At 38.1% G+C, this 24910-nt stretch overlaps 1 protein-coding gene across 5 annotated transcripts in view; it reads right to left on the reverse strand.

Moving 5' to 3' along the window:
• Qser1 (glutamine and serine rich 1) overlaps positions 1-22246 on the reverse strand; it is a 76294-nt gene extending 54048 nt beyond the window's left edge. For 2 of the 5 annotated variants that reach the window (XM_078046269.1, XM_078046268.1), the window contains exon 1: positions 21735-22246. In XM_078046269.1, coding sequence (XP_077902395.1) covers positions 21735-22231 — 497 coding nt within the window. In that variant the 5' untranslated portion in view covers positions 22232-22246. Of the gene's footprint in view, positions 1-21358 lie in introns of all 5 variants that reach the window. The other 3 variants (XM_078046270.1, XM_078046272.1, XM_078046273.1) reach the window with 3 other exon arrangements.
• Positions 22247-24910: the final 2664 nt, after the last annotated feature.

Genomic DNA, 24910 nt, shown 5'->3' on the forward strand with positions numbered 1-24910 from the left:
GATATGGTGGGTCAATTTATCTGTAAGTACAATGGAAGAAAGATTATTTGTGATATAAAATTTGGATTCAGTAAAGCAACAACAATCTACTGAATCAAGAAAACCAATTAAAATCCCAAGCTTCTCTTATAAAGTTGAACACAGTTACCATTCGGCCTAGCAATTTCACTCCTGGAGAACTGAAACAAATGTTCACACAAAAACTTGTATATGAATATTCATAGTAGGTAGGGCTGGAGTTATGTAGCTCAGTGGTAGAGGGCTTGCCTAGCATGTGTAAGGCCCAGGGAGCAATTCCCAGCACTGCCAAGAACAAAGAGTCAAAATATAGAAATAATCCATATAACCAACAATTGATAAATGGGTAAACAAAACGTGATATTGCCATACAATAGAGTATTATTCAACCACTGAAAGGAATAAATACTGATAGCCACTACAAATTAACAAGCCTGGAAAATATTATACAAGTGAAAGATATCAAACACGGAAGATCACATATAATTCCATTTATATGAAATGTCCTGGATAAGCAAACCCATGGAGACAGAGTTATTGAGACTGCCTGGAACTGGAGATAGGGAAGAAATAGGAAGAGGATGCTGATAATATGTTTCTTTATGAGGCAAAGAAACTGCTTCAGAATTGGATAGTAGTGATAGATGCACAACCTTGTGAATATCCTAAATACTACTGAGCTATATACTTTTAAGTAGCCAATTATATGGTATATGTTTTGTATCAACAAAAATTATAGTCTTCCAACTTTAGGGATCATTGGTAATTTTTCACGAACTATGCAACATATCAAACAAGAAGGCAGTTTATTAATATGTCTTTTGTCATGTATTATTCAATCTTCCACAGCTGACTCATTTCCATTTACCATACAATATTTTTAAAAAATCTATACATAGGGTCCTGAGGGTTTGGCTCAGTGGTAGAGCCCTTGCCTAGCATGTGCAACTTCCTGGGTTCAATCAAACAACACAGCAAAAGACAATGAAAAAAGGTCTGGGGATGTAGCTCAGTGAGAGTGCTTGCCTAACACACAGGAGGGTCCTGAGTTTGATCCCCAGCATTGCTTCCCCCAAAATATCTGTATATAATGCTTATGGTTTTAAAATAGATTTCAGTTTTAAAATAGATTGAAATAATCTGATATTCATTGTTATGTTGAGGTTGTTTATTTTTTAAACAAAAAAAAATTTTTTTTCCTTAATTCTGCTAGGAAAAACATGCCTCAAACATGTTTTTTGTTTCTAATTCCTTAAACCAGTACACATGATGTCTTTTGAATAAATGTATATTTATTTAAGATAGGATCTACTATGGCTCATAGATCTTCCTAACACCCAAGACCTGAAAGGCCTGATTGAATGGTGGGGGGGGGAGACTTTTACCATCCCCCTACAAGCTGTAAACATTACCTGAGCTGAGGCCTAGACAGCAGGAATGAGCTAAGAAATATGCCTCAATCTTCATATTCCCAGACTAGCATAAAAATTTCAATCTTCCTTCCTCTTCTTACATACTCATAAGTGGGTTATGGACTCAATCTTAAGGATAAGGAGGGTCAGAATTTTGCAGGAGAAAGTATCATCTCCCTTCAATTGGATTTTTTTTAACCTTTTCCTCAAAATCAAAATAAACAAAACCAGATTATTTAGTTACCACTTTCTACTCTGTTTAAGTATGAAAATTTTTTCCTTAGCATTTTCATTTAACCCACATGGTTCCAGTTGTAGAACACCCATGAAAGTTTAAATATAGTATACAACATATAACTATGATATGTAATATAATACAAAGATTATAATTTTAATAATTACAATAATGACATTGATAATATTAATTAATTATATATAAGCTCTAGATTATGCTTCTCAACCTATCTTAATATGCCTGTGTCAATTTTGTTGAAATATTCACAGAACTGAAAACTTGGAACTTAATGGGCTAATTTACTTTAATAAAAAATAAGATTTTTTTTTTTTTTTGGTACTGGTGATTGAATCCAGAAGCACTTTACCACTGAGCTACACACCCAGCCCTTTTTATTTTGAGACAGGGTCTTGTTAAGCTGCTTTAGGGCCTCATTAAACTGCTGACACTGGCCTCAAACTTGGGATCCTCTGGTCTTAGCCTCCTGAGTCACTGGGATTACAGGAGTGCACCTCCATGCCCACCAAGAAAGTTGCTTTAAGGCAGATGAGAAAGCTGAATCAAAAAACTCACCAAAAATGGCAAGTCAGGCATTTAAGATGGTATATGATCATAAGAAAAATGCTTTGAATATTAATAAGCTATCTTATGGTTTATATAATGATAATAACATATAAACCTACTCCTTGGGTAACATATAAACCTACCCTTATATCTATAATGCTTAAGAAATGAAACACATTCTAAGTTTCAAAGTCAATTAGCAAGGGTTCCATGAAATATGTTAAATCCCAAGTAAACAAGTCAGTACTTGCATGTAAATTACTTAAGCACTGAATGAATGATTTTACCTTAAGAAGCTATCCTACTTCCTTCTCTTTGTGTTAAAAGAATTTAGCTACTAAAAACTAGAATAAAAACAGAATTCTCCTTAAGCTTTGAAATACTAGTCTTATACAAGCAAACAAATAATAAATAAGAATATATTAAGTCTTACTTAGATAGATCAACTTGCAGACTTAAGAAGATGAAAATTCTGGATTCAAAATCAGAAGTTCCAATTCAGTCTTGATGCTGCAAATAAATGCTTAAAGACTTGGGCAAAGCATGTAATCTTGTAGAGTACTAGTTTTCCTACTTATAAAGACTAATGCTCTTTGTAGTTCTAATATTCTGAGTGAAGATAAATATTTTCATTTAACTAGTATATGATAATATTTTTGTATAAATTTTATAGTAAATACTAACAGTGAATCCACTGAAATAACTTTGTATTGGGAGTTCTAGCTTGTGTCTCCCCCATTTATACTTATAGACAGAATATTTTGTAGAACTATTTTATTTTAGCTAATCATTGTCTGAGAATTAAAAAAACTGTATCCTAAGAATAATCAGCCCTATTAGAAATTATTTATCATAAACTTGGAAAATAAACTAAAGAACCTTGAAGCAAATGTGTAACAGCTGTAAAAAGGAAAGACTCAGGAGCAGTGGTGCTCACCTATAATCCTAGCTACTCGAGAGTCTGAAGCAGGAGGATCCAAGTTCAAGGCTAGACTCAGCACTTAGTGAGACACTGTCTCGAAACAAAAAAGGTCCAGGGATGTAGCGCAGTGGTAGAGTGCTCCTGGGTTCAATCCCCAGTACAGCAAAACAGAATAACAACAAAAAAAGACAAAGACTCTGCCAAATAGATGGCAGGAGTCAAATATAGTTCTGTATAAATTCTTGACTCGAGGCTAACTGCATAAGTCTCAGTATCCTCAACTGTAAAATATGGGTAATAATAACACCTACAACCTTCATCAGGTTGTTTTGAGAATTAAGATGGCACATTAGTAAAATGGTAAGAACTTCTACCTGGTTCTATTGAAAGATGTGATATGAGGGGCAGAGGATATGGCTCAGTGGTAGAGGGTTGCCTGGTATGTGTGAGGTCCTGGGTTTTACCCCCAGCATCACAAAAATAATTTTTTTTTAAAAAAAAGAAAGATAGGATATGAGGGAGATAGGAGCCAAACTACAGAAAATACATACCAAAAGAAGCATCTCACATTTCCTCTACAAAGTTGTCTAAAGTATTTTAATTCATTATAGAATGATTAAATTTATACTTGGTTCTTGGGCTAGGGTTGTGGCTCAGCGGTAGAGTGCTCGCCTAGCACGTTTGAGGCCCTGGGTTTGATCCTCAGCACCACATAAAAATAAATAAACAAAAAAAATGGTTCTTAACCATTCATTCGTATCAGCTGGTTGGTGTTTTCAAACTATACATGCTCAGATCTCAATTCTAGAAATCATTTATTAGTAGTCTGAGATGGGATACTGCAAATTTACTTTGAAAAAGTGCAAAAGAAGAGGCTATAGGTGTAACTCAGTGGTAGACTACATGCTTAGCATGCACAAGGCCCTGTGAGGTTCAATACTCAGCACTAAATAAAAAAGGAGGGTGGGGAGAGGAATGAAGGAATAGGAAAGAGAGAAGGAGGAAGGGAAGGAAAAAGGGAAGGGAAGAAAAAGTGAAGTATCAAGAGAATCAATCTCTTAGATAATTGTTGTTTTTTTGGGGGGAGGGGTAGCAGGTATTGAACTCAGGGGCACTCAACCACTGAGTCACATCCTCAGCCCTAGTTTGTATTTTATTTAGAGGCAGGCTCTCACTGAGTTGCTTAGTGCCTCACAGTTGCTGAGGCTGGCTTTGAACTCTCTATTCTTCTGCCTCAACCTCCTGAGCTGCTGGGATTATAGGCACAGGCTTGTGCCACAGCACCCAGTTTAGATAATTTTAATAAACAGTGCAGAGAACAGAGTAAACCTGCAATTAGGAAACCAAGATCCTGTTGCCAAATCTAAGTAGAAAATTATAAAAATTACAAAACAGTGGCAATAGTTAAATATTTGAAATCCATTAAAAAATACAATTGAGAGGATTTGACCAATGATAATTTACAGAGAAAGACAGACAAGTCACAAATCAGTGTGAACTACCCATAAGAGTGAACACAGCCAGAAGAGTTCAGTTTCAGATTCACTGAGTCTGAGATACTCATAAGAGGTATTACGAGAGAATATTGCTACTTAGAAGTCAGAATAGAAATGTGAACAGGAAATTAAAAATTGGAAATTATTACCAATTGGGTGTTTTTTCAGTCACAAAGGTTGGTAAAAATGTTCAAGAGCATGTTACTACATGAGAAGCAGTCTCAGAACAAAAGTCATGGGGACATTATGACCAATAATAATTTCCCACTCTCAAGGATATTACCTGGAGTTCAAAATTCCTTACAACCTTTCCTATTCCCACTTAAGATATCACAGAAGTATATGTGCAAAATTATTACAGGGATCAGCTCTGCTATAGTTTGGACCTGGAAGGTCTCTCAAAGGCTCATGTGTCGAAGGCTTGGTACCCAGTGCAACAATAGAAAGAAGTGAGGCTTTGAGAAGTGATTGATTCATGAGGGGTATGACCTCATCTATGGGTTAAATCCACTGAGGGATTCATAATTTGATGGCATTATTGGGAGGTGGTAGAAAATGTATGAGGTAGGGCCTCGTTGGAAGAAGAAGGTCACTGGGGTTGTGCACTGGAAAGTTATGTCTTGTTCCTGGCCCCCTTCTTCCCAGCAACCTCTGTTTTCTGGCTGTCATGAAGTAAGCAGCTCTGCTCCATCATGCCCTCTCTGCCATGATACTCTGCTTCACTACAGGACCACAGTAATAGAGCCAGCCAACCAAGAGTTGAAACCTCTGAAACTGTGAGCCACAATAAATCTTTCCTCCTTTGTTTTTCTAAGACTTGTTGTATTTAATGAAAACAAGAAATTATTCACAATTTGCTAGTATAATCAGTTACATGAAATGCAGATTTAAGGGAAAGATGGAAGAGAAAACCACAAAGAAAACAAAAAAATTGAATTAGAAAATTGGGAGGAAAACCAAGAACTGGTGTATCCAAAAATCAAAAGTATAAATTTCAAGAAAGGAATACCAGCCCGGCACAGTGGCACACACCTGTAATCCCAGCAGCTCAGGAGGCTGAGGCAGAAGGATCACAAAATCTAAGCCAGCCTCAGCAATGGTGACTCACTGCAACCCTGTCTCTAAAAATGTAAAATAGGGCTGGGGATGTGGCTCTGCGGTTTAGTGCCCCTGAGTTCAATTCCCACTACAAAAAAAAAAAAAAAGGAATACCAAATGCTGAATTGAGATCAGACACAATAATCCCAAATCAAAAATATTTAATACACATATTACATATACATTATAATTATATTATCCCTTCTTCCACACTCTAGCTTTTAAAAGTTCTGTGGACAAGAAATCTAGGATCAAAACAGAAAGTCAACTGCAAGGAGAAGTAGTTTAATGGCATGAAGAAGGTGGAACATGGGGAACAGATGTAAGAAACTGTATATAAATTATAACTTATGCTCTAGAGTTCAAATTCCATTTTTTGTTTTTATTCCACTTAGCTTTGATCTTAAAATTGTTCTAGAACTCTATAATATTGGCAAGTGTAGCTGTTGAACATTTCTAATGTAGCCATTTTAGCATGTTCAACATTTTATCAAGGGAAAATCTCAACTCAAGTCCATATGTATTTATTGAGTGTGTGTATGTATGTATGTATGTATGTATGTATCTATGTATGTATGTGTGTGTGTGTATATGTATATATATGTTCCTAGTGTTGAGAAATACACATAACAGGGCTGGGTTGTAGCTCAATGGTGGTGCACTTGCCTAGCATGTATGGCACTGGGTTCGATTTTCAACACCACATATAAATAAAATAAAGGTCCACTGACAACTAAAAAAGTATTTTAAAAAAAAGAAAGAAAAGAAATACACATAACAAAGTTTCAGCCTTCATGACCCATGTAATCATGAGGAAGTAAACGATATAAGTGCCTTCTCTAAAAAACAGAATAAACAAAAACTATGGTAGAGTAGGATAAACACATCTCATTATTCGACAAATATTAGGTAATGAGCAAGACACTATGGCTATTAACAGTATAAAAGACAAGATGAGTGCCTTCAAAGAGATTATAGTTTAGTTGTGAAGTGAGGTGACAAATGCATATGAACTAATTAAATAATTACAAATTCTATCAAATAAACTGAAGAAAAATAGATACAAAGGTCGAGAATATGAGCAAAAGCCTCCCTGAATAAAGCATATTAAGCTAGTCTTGTCCCAAATCAGAGGAAGAGAAGAAGGTACAGTTATGTGAAGGCCTAAGGTGGGAACAATCATAGAAAATAGAGAATTTGGGCTGGGGATGTGGCTCAAGAGGTAGCACGCTCGCTTGGCATGCATGTGGCCCAGGTTCAATCCTCAGCACCACATACAAACAAAGATGTTATGTCCGCCAAAAACTAAAAAATAAATATTAAAAATTCTCTCTCTAAAAAAAAAAAAAGAAAATAGAGAATTTAAAGAAGACCAACAGAATTAGCATATATAGAGGGAAGGGTGAAGCAGGAGAGGTGGCAAGGCAAGGTTCAGACACTGAAAACTTTGTAGGCACAATAAGGTGTATGGATTTTACTGCAAGTGCAATGGAAAACCAAAGATTTTTTTTTAAGCATAGGAGTGACTAAATTACATATTTTTAAAGACAACTACCAGCTGTAAAACTTACCTCATTACCAAACTAAAATCAGAACAAATTCTAAAAACAAATGCATATACCTCTGAATGTCATGACCAAACCACCTATACAATACATCACTATCCAAATAGTTCCAAGTTCCATGAAAATTGCTTTAAAAATGAATATTAAAGGCTGACACTGTGGCTCAGTGGTAGAGCGCTTGCCTAGCACTGGTGAGGCCCTGGCTTCGATCCTCAGTACCACATAAACAACAAATAAAATAAAGATTAAATTCTTTAAAAAAATAAAAATAAATATTGTGTGCAGTGGCATGCAATGGTAGTTTCAGCTACTCAGCAAGCTAAGGCAGGCAAATCACAAGTTCAGCCTGAGCAACTTAGCAAGATCCTGTCTCAAAATAAAATTTAAAAACTAGCTAAGTGGTAGAGTGCCCCTGGGTTCAAACACCAGTACTGGGGGGGAAAATAATAAGTGAAATAAAGAACACAATATGAAACTTCCCATTCAGTAGAATGGTAAGAGTATACTCAAAAAACAATCTTTCAGGTCCAAATAAGATTCAAAACAATAAAACATTATTGGTATTTGTAATAGGTGCCCAAGAAAACATTGTCAAAGTCAAGACTAAGAGTTTGTCTGTTGCTTTATGAGTAATTCCTAAAGTGTGAATATATTATATCTGTACCCATGACAACAAAATCTGGATTGAATACAAGTCCAAAATTCCATTTCAGGACTAGGGGTTTAGCTCAGGGGTACCATGCTTGCCTAGCATGCATATACCCAAAGCATCATTTAAAAAAAAAAAAAATCAGGCTAGAGGTGTAGCTTAGTGGTTAAACATTTCCCTATTATGAGTGAGGCCCTGGATTGCACTCCCAGTGTCAAGAAAATATAATTTAAAAAAATTTTTTTAGTTGTATTTGGACATAATACCTTTATTTCACTTATTTATTTTTATATGGTGTTAAGGATCGAACCCAGGGTCTCACATGTGCAAGGTGAGTGCTCTACCACTAAGCCAAAACCCTAGCCCAAGAAAATATAAATTTTAAAAAAAATTATTTTTATCATCTTCCTCTTGTATTTCTATCATTCCTGCATCACTAACCTTTCCTCTGAACAAAGAGTTTTTAAATCCTATTTTCCCATTATTTTTATATAATTATTTTCTTCTAAAAGAAATAACATCTGTCAAAGCCTCTTGTTCTGTGGTTCAAATTGTCACATGTATTAACTATTTGTAAAGTCCAGACAAGGTTTAAGAGTGATATAAAAAAGATCACATGGATCCTAAATGAGTCTCTCATTTTGGGCTAAAAAGATTTAAAAATAATTAATACATACCTGCTCACTTTTCACAACACATAGTATAAAGTTCATATTTCCATGCCTCAAATGTATGGGTCCCATGAAATGTTATTTCATCTTTAGTGCATCTTTTTTTGTTTGTTTGTTTATAGCCTAGTATGATGTTCTTAACCAAAATTAAATTTTCTTCCTTGTTTGAGAAACAAGTGAAGCCAATATTTTACAAGACAAATTTTATTCATTATTATTAGCATGTTATAAGATTTCTGGCATTAGTTAAGAAAACTATAAAGATATGCATTTATCACAATAATTCACCTCTGTGTACTAGATTTACAGATAAACATTTATACATCTTTGAATATTTTAGGGTAGCAAAAATGTTTTGTTGTTGTTCAGTGCTGGGGATGAAACTCAGGGCCTCCTGCATGCTAGATAAGAATTCTACCATTAAGCTATACCCTCTAGCCCTGAAAAAATAATTAAGGTGAATCAAAGTTCAAAGTTACAATATCCATTTTAATACTCAATATACTATTTTCTCTACAAATTTTTAGAAAAGTAATCTAAATTTCCTAAAAACAAAAGATTTAATACTTCTATTTTCCTAAAGAAACTTCCAGAAAGTTATAAGCCCACTAGTCAACAAGCTATTTTAAAAACCCTAGTGCTTGATACTATTATACTTTTTGTTGTTGATGCTGTACTAATTGAACCAGGGGCATTTTACCACTGAGCTACACATCCCCAGTCTTTAAAATATCCTACACATTATGGTTATGTTTAAAAACCTCATTTTTGAACCAGTGATATCGCTCAGTGAGGGAGCATATGTTCACCATGCACAAGAGCCTGTTTTTGATCCCCAGAAAATATTTTTTAAATCTTTACCTTTCGGAGATATCTTCCTTAATATGGTTGAAACAAATACACAAATGGCCTGAAATTTGCTTTGAAATTTGGGAGTTAAGAGAATGTAGGAAATGTTGTAAATGAAACAAGACTATGAAGTACAATTTACAAATGCCAAACTATGGAACCAGCCTAGATGTTCATCAATGGATGAATGGATTAATAAATGTGGTATATATACACAAAGGAGCTTTATTCAGCCATAAAGAATAATGAAATTACCAGGTTCAGTGGCACTCGCCTGGAATCCCAATGACTTGGGAAGTTAAGGCAGGAGGCTCTTGAGTTCAAACCCAGCCTCAGCAACTTAGGGAAGCCCTAAGTGACTCAGCAAGACCCCATCTCTAATATCATAAAGAAGGGCTGGGGATGTGGCTGGGTGGTTAAACACCTCTGGGTTCAATCCCTGGTACTTACTTACTTACCTACTAAATAAATAAATAAATCATATCATTTGTAGGAAAATAGAACTTGGGAACCTTATTTAAGTGAAATAAGCCAAACTCAGAAAGTCAAGGGTCATTATGTTTTCGTTCAGATTGAAAGCTAGAGAGGAAAAAGAGAGTAGGGAAGCAGGAAAATTATGAAAATATAAGGGAGATCAATAGAGTATATAAAAGGAACCAGGAAGAGGGATGGGGTAAGGGAAAGAGAAAATACTGGGGAATAATATTAGCCAAATTATATTGTAATATTGTGTGTATGTATGAATACGTAACAACAAGCCCCACCATTATGCACAGCTATAATGTACTAATAAAAAGAAATATGGAGGGGAAAAGACTATGAATAGAAACCAAAGCTGGGTAATGAATTCATAGGGATTTATTATACCTTGCTCTCCAAATTTATTTAGTTTCAAATTTCCATAATAAAAGTGTTGTTGTTTGTAGTAGAGAAAATCAACTTTTAAGTGGCTAATTCTTGTTCTAGATTACTGATTCACACCAAATGGTATGTAAAGGGAGAAATTATGATGAACATTTAAGTAAGGGTATATATTTTAAAACAATTTACACACTAAAAAAAGATTTCACAAAATATTATTCAGTTGTTACAATTCACAAACTTACTATTTTAAAAAATTCCTATTTTAAAATAAGCTTTTAAGAGACTTTTAGATTAGCTTTTAAGAGACAAGAAGATTACAAGTTTGAGGCCAGCCTCAGTAACTTAGCAAAACCCTGTCTCAAAAAATAAAAAGGACAGATGAGGCTAGGGTTGTGGCTCAGTGGTAGAGCACTCACCTGAGGCCCTGTGTTCAATCCTCAGCATCACATAAAAATAAATAAATTAATTAATGATATTGTATCCAACTACAACTAAAAAATAAATATTAAAAAAATTTTAAAAATAAAAAAGACGAGATATAGCTCAGTGGAAGTCCCCCTTGGTTCAATTCCTTAGTACGAAAAAAAAAAAAAAAAGCAATACAAAGATATTAACCAATAGGAAATAGGGAAAGACCGTCTCTAAGTTTTGAGTATGTGGGAGATTTTTCGGTTTTGTTTGTTGCACACTCACACTTCTACCGAATTTCATCCTTCCCAAAGGTTCACTTTTTAATTTTGGCATCATTCACCAATCCCTTAATGGCTCTGGCCAAATCAAATTCTGACTTAAAATATGTTAGTTCTATTTGAGTGAAGATAGTACCAGCTGCTTTATTAGACTCCTTTATCTTGCAGTCTTTCTCAATATGAAAAAATGTTTTTAAATGTTAAGCCATATAATTTAAGCAGATCCAAGCAAAACTATTTTAGCTTATCCACATTTTTGTGTTTGCTTCACTGATTCAGACAATTTGAACTCAAGTTATTTAAATAGGATCAGTGATCACACAGTAATGAGCGCAATGGCATTAGGTCATATGAAAACTACTTCATTTTTTATTTAGTTACACTCCATAAATGTCTACAGTCCTGGCAACATAAGACAAGCTATACAGAATTCATTGTTTTTTTGTTTTTTGGGGTTTTTTTTGTACTAGAGATTGAACCTAAAGGCACTTTACCACTGAGCCACATCCCGAGCTCTATTCTATATTTTTTATTTAGAGACAGGGTCTCACTGAGTTCTTTAGCGCCTTGCTTTTGCTGAGGCTGGCTTTGAACTTGTGATCCTCCTGCCTTAGCCTCCCAAGCCACCAGGATTAAAGGTATACAGGGTTCTTAAATAACTCTTAATTTATGTAAACCAAGTTTAAACTCCTGAGATATTAGACAATACGTCAAAGCAGAAACACTTGCATTAAATATATTATTTATTTTTTGCAGTGCTGGGTATCAAACCCAGGGCCTTGAGCATGCCAGGCAACTGCTCTTACTGAGTTATATCCCCAGCACAAATATATTCTTTATTAAAACAATATTTATCATATGCCAGGTAAGTGGAGGAAAGCTGTAGCTTAAGTTCTACCATTAAGAAACACTCAAGGTCAGCAAAAGCAGAGTGCTAAGCAACTCAGTGAGACCCTGTCTCTAAACAAAATACAAAATAGGACTGGGGATGTGGCTCAGTGGTTGAGTGCTTCTGAGTTCAATCCCCGGTACCCCCCCGCAACCCGCCACCCCCCAAAAATAATAATAAATAAAAGGAAAAGAAAAAGAAACACCCAAGGTAACAGAGACTAACAATAAATAAGAACAAAAAAGTATTTAATATCAAGAATTAATAAATGCTAACTTTTTTCAATTAAAAAATAAATTTTAAAAAACACCTTTTAGTTCACTGTAATCATTTTTCTGGTGACCCAGCTCAAAATTTACTTTTTTCTTACCCTTTACTATGTACCCTGACAACATCCCAGGTTATTTTGATCTTTCACATTCATCTACTTCTTTCTACACCAACATATCTTTACCAATTTCCTATCACTTCTCTCTTGTCTGGTCTAGTGAATCACCTCTTATCTTGTATCCTGTTTTTTATCTCTGCCAATTCTAATCCATTCTGTTCTTAAATTCCAAAAAAAAAAAAAAAATCAGCTGAGTGTAGTAGCATATGCCTGTCATCAAATCTACTCAGAAGGCTGAGGCAGGAGGAACACAAGTTCAAGACCAACATGGTAACTTAAGGAGACCCTGTCTTAAAATGAAAATGGGGCTGGGGAATGTACTCAGTAGTAAAGCATACCTAGGTTTGATACCAGTAACAACAGACACACACACACACAAAATTACTTGAGAGAGTGATAAGGATATCACTATCCTTCTTAAAGAAAAACCTTTCAAACTTCTTTAACCCTCATAGAGACTAAACTAAAAAACTTCTAAAATCTAGCACTAATACTCTGTAGTAATGTTACTCCAATAAGCTCCTCAATGAACCACATGTTTGATAATCTCCCTCCCATAATGACTCTACTTGATCAAGGACAGAATTGACTAGCAGACTGTGACATAAGTGATCCTATGCCAGTTCAAGGCCCAGTCATTAACTGGCCCAATAGAATCACCTTTATTCCTCATGGAATACTTGTTCTTGGAAGCTCCTTAGGGCCAATCCTTTATTCCATGATGCAATATTAACAATTTCTTCTTTTTTAAATTTATTTTTTAGTTGTAGTTTGACAGAATACCTTTATTTATTTATTTTTATGTGGTGTTGAGGATTGAACCCAGGGCCTTGCACATGCTAGGCAAGCACTCTACTGCTGAGCCACAATATTAACAATTTCAATCAATTTGTATTTAATCTACTTGATAAATGCTTCTATGAGCCCCCTGAACTAGATAAACTTTTCTCCTCTATGTCTCTAAAGCATGTTTGTACCAGTTGCCAGCCTCCTCAACTTAGCAAGACCCTGTCTCAAAATTTAAAAAAAAAAAAAAAAAAAAAAAGCTGGGGAGAGGACATCTCTTAGTGGTACAGTGCCCCAGGGTTCAATCCCCATTACCACACATACACGTACACATAAAAGTGTAAATCATATCATTTCATAAAAGGAAACTGAAGCACAGAAAGTTAAACTTTTGTAAGATCACACTGAAAGTAGCAGAGTCAAAATATAAACCCAAACATAGGACAGAGAAGAGCACTATTCTCTTGAAACACGGATTGTTAGTGGTAGCTAGTGATATGTGGAAAAGAGTGGTTAGTACTAAATGATACATATAAAGCAACAAAATTACTTCAGAGAGTGATAATGCTATCAAGAAAAAAAAAACAATTCTGTGATATGATAGTGTTGCAAAGTTAATTTAGATGGGCAGTTGGAGAAGAGGAAACATCTTGCAAAACACCTAAATATCCAAAATCAGCAAAGACCTGGAGAGAGAACTCTAGGTGAAGAGAACAGCTAGTGCAAAAGCTCTAAAACATGAGTAATTTTAGCACATTTCATGAAAGAGATAGTCAATGTGACTAAAGGATGGTGGAGGGATGGGAATGAGCTAAGGATGGAGAATTAGCTGAGACTGAGATCACGTAAGACCTTATTATAGGATAAGGACTTGAATTTTACTCTGAATAACACTGAAAGATTTTGAGTAAAGTTATGTTTTGAAAAGTTAACTCTGCCTGTTGCATATTTAAATGCAAGAAGGCCAATGGAAAGTAAGGAAAGGAGTTGGTGGTAACTATGGAAACTATGAGTATAGAGATCAAATAAATGAGTTCTATTGAGGGGACCAGATATATACAGGGAGGAAAGAAATGATTATAGATGGTTCCAAACTATTGGAACCAGGCAACAAAGTAAACGGTGGTATTATTTATTAAAGGAGGATCAGGCCAGGTGTTAGGATGATAATCTTGTCTTGGACATATGTTTGAAATATCTGCTCAATGGCAGATGCTAGATATGAATCTATATATATATTTATCAATATAAATTTGAATATCATCTCATATATATGGCAACCTGGAGAAGGAAAAAAAGAGGATGGATCTCCAAGTTCTTGGACAATTCAACATAGAAGCCAAACAGCGAAGTAGCAAGTATACCTGTCACCCTTGTAGATTACCAAGTTTGTTTTTTTAAAATATATTTTTTAGTTGTTGGTGGATCTTTATTTTCTTTATTTATTTATATGTGGTGCTGAAAATTGAACTCAGTGCCTCACACACACTAGGCAAGCACTCTACCACTGTGCCACAAACCCAGCCCAAATGCCAAGTTCTTTAAAAGGCAAGATAATGTCTTTTTCATTTCTGTGGTACCTTGTAGAACTTAGCTGAGTATCATAAATTCAAAGATGCTCAGTACATTTTAATGAATGAATAAATAAGTGGCTTCCATTAAATTTCTCAAGCTTCAATGTGGAAATATTATACTTGAGAATGAAGGCACAGAACCTCATATCTTCTAGGCATTCAAATATTTGCTTAATGAATTAAAAAAAAAAACTTGGCTGTGTTTTGGTAGACATATTTTAATACTCATTATTCCAGAAAACACAGCAAGGAAAGAGAGAAGAAAAGCAGTTGCTTATGTCCTGTCATTTTTAACAATGATAATCACAAAAACACTAAACCTTTCATCTTGGTCCCTACTACAAGGTAGTGGGTGCATGGCACTAACGGCAACAACAGGACGAAAGGGGCTTCCAATTCCCACACAAAAGTTGAGTTCTGGCTTTTATACCATAAGCAAGTATTAAGTAACACTATATTCTAGGTATGTAGCATATAAAGAGTAAGTGCTAAATATTAAAAATAATACTACAAAATCCTCAAAGAACTTCCATTCTAAAGTGGAAGACACTGATTATGTAAATACCATATAGGTATATAATGATATGAAAGTAAAATGTACTGTGGAAATATATACATAAAGTAACTGGGGTAAGTTTGGAAGGGAACAGGTTTCTGAATGTAAGATACTTTAAGAAGTCAGTCTGGGAAGCAGGAAAAGAGTGAATGTATCTAGGTAGAGGAAAGGGCATATATGAAGGCCTTAAGTAGGAAGAATTCAGGATGATCCAAATGCTAACAACATTTTAAATGGGTTGTAAATGTAGGTGCATACACGGCACATTGACCCTAGGAGGAGCCATTAAGTAGGCTTAAAGATGTTAAACCCAAGGTCAGGCAGTGGCACACATCTGTAATTCCAGCGGGGGACAGGGCACAGGAGGATTGCCAATTCAAAACCAGCCTCACAATTCAGGCAATTCATCCAGATGCTAAGCAACTCAATGAGACCATGTCTCTAATAAAACACAAAATAGGGCTAGGGATGTGGCTCATTGGTTGAGTGCCCCAGAGTTTAATCCCTGGTTCCCCAAAACAAAAACAAAACAAAAAGATGTTAAGCCCAGAAGCAACAGGATCAAACTGGTAGATCTGTTTTTAAAAATCAATCTGCCTGGGCTGGGGTTGTGGCTCAGCGGTGGAGAGCTTTTGAGGCTTTGGGTTCGGTCCTTGGCACCACATAAAAATGAACAAGTGAAGTGAAGGTGTTGTGTCCAACCACAACTAAAATATAAAAAAAAAAAAAAAATCTACCCAGTTGAAGTGGTGTATACCTGTAATCCCAGCACCTTGGGAGGCTGAGGCAGGAGGATCACAAGTACAAGTTCAACCTCAGCAACTTGGTGAGAACCTATCTCAAAACAACAAAAAAGGCTGGGGAATGCAGCATAGTGCTAAAGCACCCCTAGGTTCAATCTTCAGTACAAAAAAAATTCAATCTGGATGTATAAGGAGAATGACGAAGGGAAGAACGAAAGGGTCTGGTTTAAGGTGACTTATTAGAAAACTACTGAAGTTATCCAAATGAAAAATAATGGCAGACTGGGTTAGTGTGGAACAGTGGAAACCAAACTGGAAAACTCCAAGGTATATATTTAAGAGATTTTTTAAAAGCAGTAGATGTGGGAGGCCATCCTTGCACATGATTTGAGTTACCTCCCTGGCTGGGCGAGAGGCACTCAGACACATCTTTGTGTCCAGAGCTTTCCCCACCCTTCTCGGGTCTGAGGGCTTGTCCCTATGGAGGCCACTACCCTGTCTGGCCACTACCCGAAGACCCAATCTTTGCACCTGACCCTGGGACACTGCCCCGCTTAATCTTCATTGGATGGGATTTTCCCCAGAATTTTTTGTTCCCCAATAAAAGTCCACTCCCAGGCATGTTCTCTCTTGCTCACTAGCTTCTTCAGTAAACCTAGCTACCACAATAGGTGGCTAGAGGCTGGAGGTAGGAGAAGCTGTCCTGTAGCTGGTTTAAAGATAGGTAGAACCCATCTCTTTAATTCAACTCCCTTCAGATTTCTCACCTACAGAACCTTCACTTATGAAGCCTGTGCTGGCTGGGGGCTAAAAGTAGATTTGGGCATGGCAGTACATACCTATAATTCCAGTAACTAAGGAGGCAGAAGTAGGATGGCAAGTTTGAGGCCAGCCTTGGCAACTTACCTGCAGAAACTTAGCAAGACCCTGTCTCACATAAAAACTAATAAGGGTTAGGGATACAATTCAGTGGTAGAATGCTCTAGATTCAATCCCCAGTACCATAAAAAAAAAAAAAAAAAAAGCTTTAGGGCTTAGTGACAGAGAACACAATGTACAGGTTTCTAGAATGAGAAATCAGGTAGAGAGAATTATGACTGAGATGAGCCTCACTAGAAAAGCAAAGGTGAGATGGGTGGGGAAACATGAGCTCATCATTAAATGCCCATTATATATCCAAGTCAAAGGTTACAAAGGTAGCTGGATATGTGACTAAGTCTTCACATGAGGTCTGAGCTGAAAACATAAACATGGACATTTTCATTGATATGGTTTTTAAAAACATGGACATGGAAAAAATTTTTTTAAAAAATGGGCATGGATGTGATAGCCTCAGAAGAAAGCATAAAACAGACAAGAAATCATATTAATTTCAAACCCTAAGTAAACAACAAAATGTAGATATTAAATAGAAGAGGAATAAAATCTAGTGAAACACAAAAGAAAAACTGTAGGCCAGTGATACAGAAAGAAAACAGGAAAGTTCAGTGCAGAAATGCAAAGAAGCATGTTTCAGGGCTGGGGTTGTGTCTCAGTGATAGAGCGATGGCTTAGCATGCATGAGGCATTGGGTTCGATCCTCAGCACCACATAAAAACAAACAAAGTGTCCACCTAAAACTAAAAAAATACATAAATATATATATAAAAGAAGAAGCATGTTTCAGTTAGGAAATGGTCAACAGTGGTAAAGAACACTGAAATTAGGATGTTGATGTTGATGTTCAGGTTTCTAGGCCAACTCACAAAAGTTCATTTAACCATAATATAGGCGAATTACAGCATTAAACTATCTTACCATGAAGCACTGCAGTATAGTAGCCAAACATGCAAGCTCAAGACTCACAGCACCCAGATTTAAATCCTAGCTTCAATACTTGTCAGTTTTGTAGTTCTAGATATATTAACTTAATGTCTCTATGCCTCAGTTTCCTCATTCATAAAAGGCAAAAATAATACTTACTTTAAAGAATATCTGTAAGGATTAAATAAATTAATGTGTATGTGTTTTAAAATAGCACAAATTAGTGCTGGGGATGTGGCTTAGTAATAGAGTGCTTGCTGGCATGCACAGGCCTCCCAATTCAATCCCCAACACTGCAGAAAAAAAATTAAAAAATAAATAATAATAATAATAATACAGCACAAATTAACTCTTGAGGTAAATGATAGCTACTATTCCAACAGTACTTCTATGGAAAATAGTGAACACTAAATAACTCCCCACTAATTTGGCATTGTCCTTATTGCTTTATCAACTGTGATCTTACAAGATCTTTTTTTCAAAAATCTTAAAACTTATTCAGGAGCTGAACATGGTGGTGCACAACTGTAATCCCAGCTGAGGCAGGAGGATCACAAGTTTGAGACCAGCCTCCACAACCTAGTGAGACCCTGTCTCAAAATTAAAAGAAAAAAATTAATAGGGCTGGGGATGTAGCTTAGTAGTAGACTATCCCTGGGTCGAGTCCCCAGCATCAAAAATAAAAAAAGTATTTCCATTCAGACATTTTTCTGGTGCATATTCAAATATAAGGACAACATCTACCTGATGAAACACTAAGCTGTTTCTTGTTCTGCACAAAATTTAAATACAATGTAGAAAGGGGTAGCAGGTTTAGAGTTGCCTGATGACTATCTTATTTCCAAGAGTGTGCAAAGATACGTATAGTACCTAAAACAGGCCCCTAAAAGGTATATCAGACTAAATGGTGATTGGGAAAGAACATGTTCATATGGTTCCTAAAACTGAGAAGAACACAAATAAAAACATTCAGGGACAGAACTCTCTCCATAAGCCCCACTTGAGGAAAAATGCTCTGGTTTTCCATTGTTATTTTCCAACCATTAAAATAACAAGACTATGTAATATCTGATAGAGCAGTTGTATCCAAAAATGTATTGTTCCAAACTCATGAAAATTTGTTTATCAGGCCCTTTCCCATCAAGTGATAAAAATGTTGTGTTTCAGGACCAAGATGTAAAGGAGGATGTTAGATCCCATGTCAATAACTGACTGGTCATTACCATCTGTCAACTTCTAAACAGGTTACAGGAAACAAGGTGACAGACAGGCTAATTTGTTATGGCTAAGTATCCATATTACATCATCACAGCTAGTACTCATTTGCACCTTCAGAAGAAACTGCCACAAAGGGAAACAAAACATTCAACTAATAACATGAATTATGAAAAAGCTTTTTTAAATGTTATAAAAATATGATTAAGCTTCTGAAATGTAGGTTATTTAAAGACTTAAAAGACATTTCAGTTATGGTACTTTTGATGTAACTGAAATAAGAGGCCATTTGCACAGTTTGAAAAATAAAATGAGGTACAATTAAGAAGTGTGAGCAGCCCTGTACAGATGGCCTGATCCTAATACAAGATGTTAACAAAGCAGGTTTGTAGAGGAAGGAGAAGCCTGAATTTTCTATGCTATAATGTGACTGACCCCACCTCCAAAAAATACAAAAGGGGGGATATCATTTAAAAATCAATAACTTCCAATAAACAGAAAATATATCTTTTATATTAACAATTCCAACTCTGTCTACTTACTGTTTTCAAATATGTTTGGGAAGTCCCATTTTGTTACTTTGGTAAATAATATTTGGAAAATATGACAAGTATATTTTAGTTTCTTGCCTCAGAAGTATTCTGCTAAAAGAAATAACAAAAATAACTAGGTAGCCTTCAGTTTCATTTACCTGACAAACATTTTGCACTTATAACACACAAAAAAATGAGGCAGATACCTATCACTGCTGTTCACTGAAGAGAAAGTAATTTTAATTAGTAATTTATAATTTATCATGTTCAATGTAAAAGCTACTTGAAAACTGATAGCTAAATATCACCAAAAAGAAATAATGGGAGAAGTACCAACATTTACATAAACCTCCTCAAAATGGCTTGTTTATATATACAACAAATTGTAGCTATTTCTAAAAGGTTTAATCATTGAACTCCAAATTGGCATATCACTATTATCTTTTTTTTAACTCCCTGGTCACTTAAACAAAGAGTCTAAAATTTTCTAAGGAGGCTCATTTCCCTTTTCTCATTCTTTCACAATCATCCCAAAGTACAATCTAAGACAAAGACCAGCTATACATATTTCCCAAATCATGAATGTGGAACTTCCATAAAAAACAAAGAAGGCAATCTAGACTACTATAATGTACAAAGTTTAAAAAAAAAAGTTCACTTCTGTCGTGAAAATAATGAAGAAATCTGATGAGATCATAAAACCATGAAGCTTCCTGTTGGTAGCTGAGGATGAAGTCATTAGCAACCCAGGATTCCCAAGTCCTTGTAATCAGAAGCTGCACCTACCAGATTCAGTATTGTTCGGGAGAGGTGGCTTTTAAAACACCCGGCTCCCGAATCCTCGAAGCTAGACCACGCCTTCCAGTTATCATTCAAATGGAACCGTTTCAAAGTGTGGCACTACTACACATTTCCCTGCAAGCTTAAATATCAAGCAGCAGTCAACATTTTAGGTTCCCTTGGTTATGCTGAAGGAAAGATGAACTCTTGAACCCCGCGCTACATAATAAACCCAGGCTTCAGTAACCGAAATGGAGGTGAAGCATGCTCTGGTTCCTCAACCTTTATGGCTTTCACTGATCAGCAGCCCCCGATTTCTTCCCCAAACTCAGTCACCCCAAGGCACAGAAAGCAAAGAGAGATTCCTTACTTCCTGCTGTTGTTAAATGGGGAGAAAACCCTACAGCAACTTTGAACTCGTCGAAGAGAAATGGTTTAATCTTGGCCACCACTGCAAACATATGTCACCCAGCCCCAACTCCGCGTTCCCGCCCCGCCGGGCCTCCTCCCCCCCGCGCGTCGCGCTCCGGGGGTGCTCCGGTAGCCCAGCCTTCCCGGGTCACCCAGTGTCAGGGACGCAGCCCCGCGCCTCTTCCTCTCCCACCTCCCCCACCCGCACACCGCCAGAGCCCCAAGACCACATTGTCGGTCACCCAGGTTCCAATACAATGGAATGTCACTGCCCCGAATTCTCCGGGGCCCTCCTCGCCCCCCAGAGCCAGTCCTGGATCTCCCTGATACCGAGTTCGGTCTCGAGCCCAAACTTCACCATGTGAGAGACCAGGACCGGGAGATGACGGAGCCCCACGACTCCCGCCCAGCCCTCCCGTCAACCGCGGTCCTCAACCAGTTCCATACGCGAATGCTGCGCTGGGCGCCCCCACCCAGACGGGGCCACCCCCTAGGAGTTATCAGCCCCCTCTCCCGAGAGGGGCAAGGGCGAGCGGAGAACTCCCCGCCCGACCCAGACCCCTGAGAGGCGCTGCAGCAGGGCGAAGGCCCCAAACGCATCCCCGGCCTTTCCTGGCCCACCGCGACCCCGCCGCCCACCCTCCCTACCTGGCCTTGAGGATGGGGCTGCTGCCGCTGCTGCAGCTGGGGCTAGAGGCGGCTGCTGGGGCTCGGGGTTCGTAGGCCCAGGCGGGGGTCGGGGTCTGCGCGGCGGCGCTGGAAGCGGCGGCGGGGGCGGCGGGGGGCGCGGGCGGAGGCGGTGGGTCGGCGAAGTCCGAGGTCGGGTAGTTCCTGTCCATCGTGGGGGTTGCGTAGGGAGGACGGGCTGCAATGGGGGCTCCTCTAGGGCCCTGCGTGAGGGGGGCGGGAAGGGAGGGAGGGGCAGGGGGAGGAAGAGGAGGAGGAGGCGGCGGCTGCGGAGGGAGCTGCCCCCTCACATGGCCCTGAGGAGAGGCAGGAGGAGGACGCTCGGGTGAGTCCGTACCGAGGCAGCCCGGGCTGCGGAAGGCTGCAAGGCTCCAGCCTGGGCGTCAGGGAAGCGGCGGCACCAGCGGCCGGGACTCGCGGCGGCGGCGGCGGCCGCTGCGCCCCATGTTGGTGGATTTCCCAGGATGCACCTCCCGCCCCCCTCCGCCCCGTGGCCTCGCCCCGCCTCCCCTCGGCGCCCCGCGCTCGCAGCTCGTGGGCTGGGCGGGCGCGGACGAGGCCTCCGCCGCTACCGGTCGGCTCTGGAGGGGCAGCCACGGCTAAGGAGGCGAAGTCTGACGACCCGGCCGACCCCGGGGACTCGAAGAGCACCCGGCAGCCGAAGCCCTCGGGCCGCGGACGTCTGCCCGGAGGGGAGCTGTCCGCTCTCACTGCGCCCGCGTGGGAAGGGGCCGCGCTTCCCGATCGCCCCACCGAGGGAGGGGACAGTGAGCGGAAACGCAGCCTAGGGTGCCGCAAAGCGGGAGGCTTGTCAGCGCTTTGCCTGGAGTTCATTACTTGACCCTTCGGATTATTTTGAGAGATTCAGAGACACTCAATCTGCAAATCGCTATTTCTTTCTCTGCGCCCCAAACCAGAAACAGCTGAACGGGCTGTTTTACAGTTCCGTTTACTCCCTTCCTGCCCAAAGCTTGCTGGGCAAAAGGACCCTTTTCCTGCTGCTGGGGGAGATTTATATTCAAAGAAATTCAAATTCAAACGTATTTCTTTGCAATCCTCGTTGAAAAGGCCTTTCCCAAGAGTTCTTATTAATTGTCCCCATCCCCCCAACTTGGGGATTTTCCCACTCTGGATTTTTGAATCTTTGTATTCCAAAATAAATACTGGCTCTTCGTTGATCAATTCAACTACCATCTGGATGACTTTTATAACAATAAGTAACTCAGTATGCAATGTGTGTTAGGCTTTTTTTTTTTTTTTGGTCGAGATTCGGAACCTCTGCAGGACTCTACCCAAACATTTCTTATCTGACTTCCAAGATGTTGGTGTGGAGTAATTTTAATGACTACTTGAGGTTTTTCTGTTGTCTATCAGTTGTGTTTCTTCTCAAGAGGAAATTAAGAGATCAGAGAAATCACTTGGCCCTTCAGCCTTTAAGTGAAAGATAAAATAACGGTGAAGTTATATTTAATGACCACCTTTTAAAAATCAATATTGGTTTAACACCTATTACATGCTTAGCACAGCAATCTATCCCTCAAGATAAGCCTAAGGTAAAGGTTTTTAAGCAAATCTAGACAGGCGTAGAGGAAGACCTGATAATCTTGATACACTATCTCTAATGACCATTTAAAAAGCTGTTTTAAATTTAAGGACTACCTGGTACAGGGGCTACTAATCCTTCTGAGATTAATTTTGTCCTGGGAGATTCTGTTTTCCTCCTGGTGCCTACATCCTTTTGTTCCTATTCATTCTTTTTTGTAAACCCTTTTGCACCTGCGAAGCTTGGAGCCAGGTCCTGGGGTGGGGAAGGAAAGTTAAGTAGTCTTATTTACAAATGAATTCAAGCTGTGGACAAAACTGACCTTGCAATTTTAAGTTAATTACAGTATGCATTTACTAAAGATATCTTTGAAAGTGATTTTCATTGGGGAAGGAATTTGCCAAATGTAAGATCCTACAGAGAAGTAACATAAATTTCCATTACATTTTTTTTTCTTTCTGCATACTGGAAATGTGGAATCTAAATGCAATAAGTTTTCCAAATAACTTTTATATTTATAACTACTTTTGTGAGTTTAAAGTTCCGTTTCTGTGGAAAAGCTAAGAAATGAAGTGGCATACTATAAATGTTTTATGGCACTTAGTTTGAGACCATAACTGGTACTCAAAGTAAGTTATGGGGAGCAGGGCATGGTAGCCCATGCCTGTAATCCCAGCTACCCAGGAGGCTGAGGCAGGAGGATTGCAAGTTTGGGGCCAACCCAGGCAATTTAGTAAGACCCTGTTTCAAAAGTTCTTAAAATGGCTGGGAATGTAGCTCAGTGGTACAGCACCCCTGGGTTCAATTCCCAGAACCTCAAAAAAAAAAAAAAAGTGAGTTATGCTAGCAATAGCAAACAAGTGGCAATAAAACCTTTGTCATCTCCTACACCATTATTAGTTTATGCCACATTGATCAAAGAACAGATATTAAGGGAAAACTTTTGTATTTTTACTTATTTTGGTACCAAAGACTGAATCCAGGGACACTTAACCCCTGAGCCTCATCCCAGCCCTTTTTATTTTTAACTTTGAGACAGGGTCTCACTAAGTTGCTTTGTTAATTTACTGAGGCTGCCCTTGAAATTGTGATCCTCCTGCCTCAGCCTCCTTAGCCTCTGGGATTACAGGAGTGCTTCACTGTGCCCAAATGAGTAGTTTTAAATAATATATATCCTGTCGTCAGATGTTCCTTTGCCCTTCAAATGAAATTTTCTTAGTTTATCCTAAAGTCAAATGTTGCAACATGTTTATGATTAGCATCATTAAATCATTTAACTTAACATTTTTTAATTGATGAGTCATAATTGTATAATTTTATGGGATATAATGTAATGTTTCGTTATATGTAAATAAATATTTTTCCCTACTGAAAATATATTCCCAACTCTGCATTTTCCATGATCTGTTTTATATCATCCCCAATCTAGCTGCTTCAAGACTGATCTAGGTAATATCAAAAGTTTAGAATAAATGTTGTTTTTGTTTTAAATAATAACAACCGTTCTATTTTTTTGTGTGTATGTGTGGTACTAAGATTTTAACTCATGGCCTCCTAGAGCACTCTACCACTGAACTACATCTTCAGCTCATTTTACTTTCATATTTTGAGATGAGGTCATACTAAGATACCTAGACTGAGCTCCAACTTGCCATCCCCCTATTTTCAGCCTCCCAAGCCACTAGGATTCATTTCATTTTTTCCTGTGAAACTCCTGTTCATTCATTAAGATTCAAATGAAGCTGGGCACATTGGCACATGCCTATAATCCCACTGACTCAGGAAACAGGAGGATCACAAGTTCGAGGACAGCCTCAGTAATTTAGTGAGGCCCTCAGCAACTTAGTAAGACCTTATCACAAAAAATAAAAAAGATTGGAGATGTTATTCAGTGGTAGAGCATCCCTGGGATGAGTCCGGAGTACTAATTAAGATTGAAACAAAACATCTTCTAAAACATTTCCCTAGCT

Source organism: Ictidomys tridecemlineatus, chromosome 4 (genome assembly GCF_052094955.1).
Source record: "Ictidomys tridecemlineatus isolate mIctTri1 chromosome 4, mIctTri1.hap1, whole genome shotgun sequence".
Classification (NCBI taxonomy): domain Eukaryota; kingdom Metazoa; phylum Chordata; class Mammalia; order Rodentia; family Sciuridae; genus Ictidomys; species Ictidomys tridecemlineatus.